Raw genomic sequence first — 3,420 nt, forward strand, 5'->3', positions numbered from 1 at the left:
TTTTTAATAAACAATGTATATTGACCAATACAACCACAAGTAGTGTACAAGAAAATTTTTACTTATTTGTAAAATTTTTGTTTAATGTTTGCTTTGTAATTTTGTAATTTAACACAACTTGTAATTGTATTAACAATATATAATAATTGTGTTTTTAATTATATTGTGGTTAATGTTTGTAGTTTATAATTTTCATCAATTCCCCATGTAATACACGGGACTCACACTAGTAATATAATAAAGTTCAATGATGGACTTCTTCTTGTAAAAAATATGGGTTTATCATCAAATCCATCATTAGACCCGGATTATACAATGTAATATAATGCTACTAGACCACAAGCACTTTGCTTACTTATTTTATTTTAATCCTAACTACCATGCATATAGTGTGTTTGTGGGGTGTTTGGGGGGGGGGGGGGGGGGGTAAAAGCATCGCTGATCTTTCGGTTACACGTCCGGAAAGTGGATTTCGGTTACTTATTACCGATGAAGATGAAGAAACTAGAAAGTGAGAGAGAGAGAGAGAGAGATGTGTTTGTGTGCAGAGGAGAGAGAGATTTGAGTTGGACGGGTTCCTAGGATAAACGATGAATGGTGGTTGGACCGTTACCAGCGATTTGCTATGAGTTATTCGGTTGGATTTCCAGCGGGTTCCTTCGGTGAGCGTCATGGGTGCCCTAGACATGGCCTTCTCAATCAATTCTTATCACATAAGACACAATCAGTCAATCACACAAACCAAACCAGGCCAACATAAGCCTTTGTGGCCTTTAGCCCAAAACAAAATGAACAAGCCCAAAATAACCTAGGTTTATACTACTAGACAAAAATAAAATGAATCCAAGGTGTTAATGATTCAGTAAACGGGCTAGATGTTCATTATCTTAACAAACATACACAAGAAAAATTCTGTCTGTTTCAGTATTCTTGCTAATTCGGCTAACGTTAAAAAAAACAAAACACAAAGCCGAGGCTTAATTGAGAGTTTTCTTCCTAAGTAACACCAACACATGACTCACTAAGTTGGTGCAAAATGAGACATGCTTTCACGCATACTTTCGATATGTTGACAATATTATTTGCGGGTCGCCTGTTTTATAGAATGAGAATGTGACAGAAATAAATTTAAAAAAAAAACCATCCAATACCAGTGCAATGCCTGCAGGCTGCAGCACCACCTTCTTCAAACCACCTTTTGAAGATAACATAAACATTATCAAATCTAAAAATGTTTTCTATATTCAACATAAAAACAAGCAAAACCCCATAAAAACTCAACTTCAAGAACCACTTCCACAACATTTTATCGGTTAATTTGGGTAAAGATTGCGAAAACCATTTGAAGCAAGATGACTTGGTATATTATGGCCTGATAACCCCGAACTGTATCTTAACCCTCCATTGATCATCCGTGCACCTAAAAGATTAGCATCATGTTGAAAATCTTGAACTCTTCCATTTGGGATCCCAAAACTGTTGGAATTATCGAACCGTTGATGATGGTTTAATCCCATTGGATATACGTTTCCAACACATGAAGGTTCAGCCATGTTATGCACATAGCTTCTAAGTCTTTCTTCGGCTTGAAGCGCAGAAAAGTTACCCCTTTGTTTCAAACTTGTGTCATTTGGTAACACTAACGGTAAAGTCAAATATGAAGACGTAGCAATCTGATCCGGGGCGTTTGTAAAGATCGGTTTTTTAGCACATGGGTCAATCAAGATTGGATTTTTTTTGTCATTTGGTGAAACCAATGGTAAAGTCAGATATGAAGAAGTAATAATCTGACCTGGAGCATTTGTAAAGATTGGTTTTTTAGGACAAGATTCAGTCAAGATTGGTTTTTTAGGACAAGAATCGGTCAAGATTGGATTTTTAGAAGAATGGTCTATCGGTTTTTCGTTCTCAACGTGTTCTTGAGGGCGGTCTAGACCTTTTGAGACTGGTGGCTCGGTTTTCTGCTTTGTTTTTGGCGGTTTTCTTGCACGGGGCTTTTGGGTCGGTTTTTTGGTGGCATTAGTTCCACTTACCTTTTGCTTCTTTGATATTGAACGCGGTTTTGAGTTCACAAGTTGATCCATTTCTTTTCTCATTTTTGCAAACATGGTTTCTCTTGCAACCCGAAGATCATCCACAACTGATTTGGTAAATATCCTAAAGTCATCGAAGCCCGCCATTTGGCTGATAACTTTGCTCTTTTTCTTTCTAGTATTATTATTTCCTTTCTTCTTTATGTTAGTAGAAGCACAAGAATCTTTCTTTGGTTTAGTGACTTTGGTCTTCACTTCTTTCTTGGTTTTCTTCTCCTTTTTAGGTGTGTTCCGGGCTCTTTTTGGCTTTTTCTCAACTTGAGCTTGTTGATTTTCGGTTTCGCTTACACGGTCGTGTTTAGGAGAAACTAGATTAGGAACTAAGTTAACCTTTTCTTGACCAGTTCCTACTTCAGAATTTGACTTTGACTTTGACTCATCACTCGAGGAATCACCATTCCTTCTAAATCCCCAAATTTGATCGAAATTCTGATTTGCATTCATTTTCTTGATCCGGGTACTTCAAAATCAAATATTTTAATGCGATTCTTGATCGTGCGAATATTCAACTTTCTATAAAAAAAAGTTCTTGTAACAGACCAAATCCTGCAGCATTACATAACTTTCCATTAGAGTTTGAACCAGCCTTCAATCAAATAGATAAATTTCTAACAAATAATTAAAAAAAATTAATAATAAGTTCATCAACATCTCCATTCGACATCTCCATCGCCCAAAAGAAACCACTTTCAAATTCGAAAATTCGTGCATATTAATTTACAAATCAAACTGTGACAACTGACAAATACAATAATGTTTTGTAACACCACATCCCCAAGTTTGTAGTTTGATTATATACCTAATTATCAACATTTTTCTTTAAATTTACACATCATCTAAAACTCAAACATGGATAATTTTTTATGGAATTAAAGAAAAGAAAAAAAGACCAAATTGAATATTTTCAATGTTGTGAAGTAGAACACCACACAGTTGTCCAAATTCAAGTCAAAACATGCTAAAAAGAAGAAAAATCCTATTGGTGAACAGAATAATCAAAACCCTATGAACAATTAACCAAAATTTGACAAAAATTATTACAAACAACTAAAAAAACATGGAACATCATATTGCATTAAAACCTACAAAAATCTACATTATCATAACAAAATTGCATATAAAAAATGATTAACCATGCAAGATATGAACTAACCTTCAGAACAAGAACACATAAATTTGATCATCTTTCATTCAATTCAAGAATCCATTTTTCTGCTTCAATTTTTTAAAAAGATTGAACCTTTAGGGTTTTTGTAATATGGCTTCTGCTAATCTTTATATGAAATTGTAGAAAGAGTGCAGACAGCAAGCACAAAGGTGTGAGTGA

General features: G+C 34.7%; 1 protein-coding gene across 1 annotated transcript; it reads right to left on the reverse strand.

Moving 5' to 3' along the window:
* Window positions 1-1,132: 1,132 nt before the first annotated feature.
* Window positions 1,133-3,013, reverse strand: LOC143537636 (uncharacterized). The gene is made up of 2 exons (XM_077031359.1): window positions 1,283-3,013; window positions 1,133-1,225 (listed from the first exon to the last, which is right to left on the reverse strand). The coding sequence occupies exon 1, from the start codon at window positions 2,535-2,537 to the stop codon at window positions 1,314-1,316; it is 1,224 nt and encodes a 407-aa protein (XP_076887474.1). The 5' UTR covers window positions 2,538-3,013; the 3' UTR covers window positions 1,133-1,225; window positions 1,283-1,313.
* Window positions 3,014-3,420: the final 407 nt, after the last annotated feature.

This window comes from Bidens hawaiensis, unplaced genomic scaffold, assembly GCF_021521415.1.
Source record: "Bidens hawaiensis isolate Kalapana, Puna unplaced genomic scaffold, B.hawaiensis_p1.1 tig00011271_1, whole genome shotgun sequence".
Taxonomy (NCBI): domain Eukaryota; kingdom Viridiplantae; phylum Streptophyta; class Magnoliopsida; order Asterales; family Asteraceae; genus Bidens; species Bidens hawaiensis.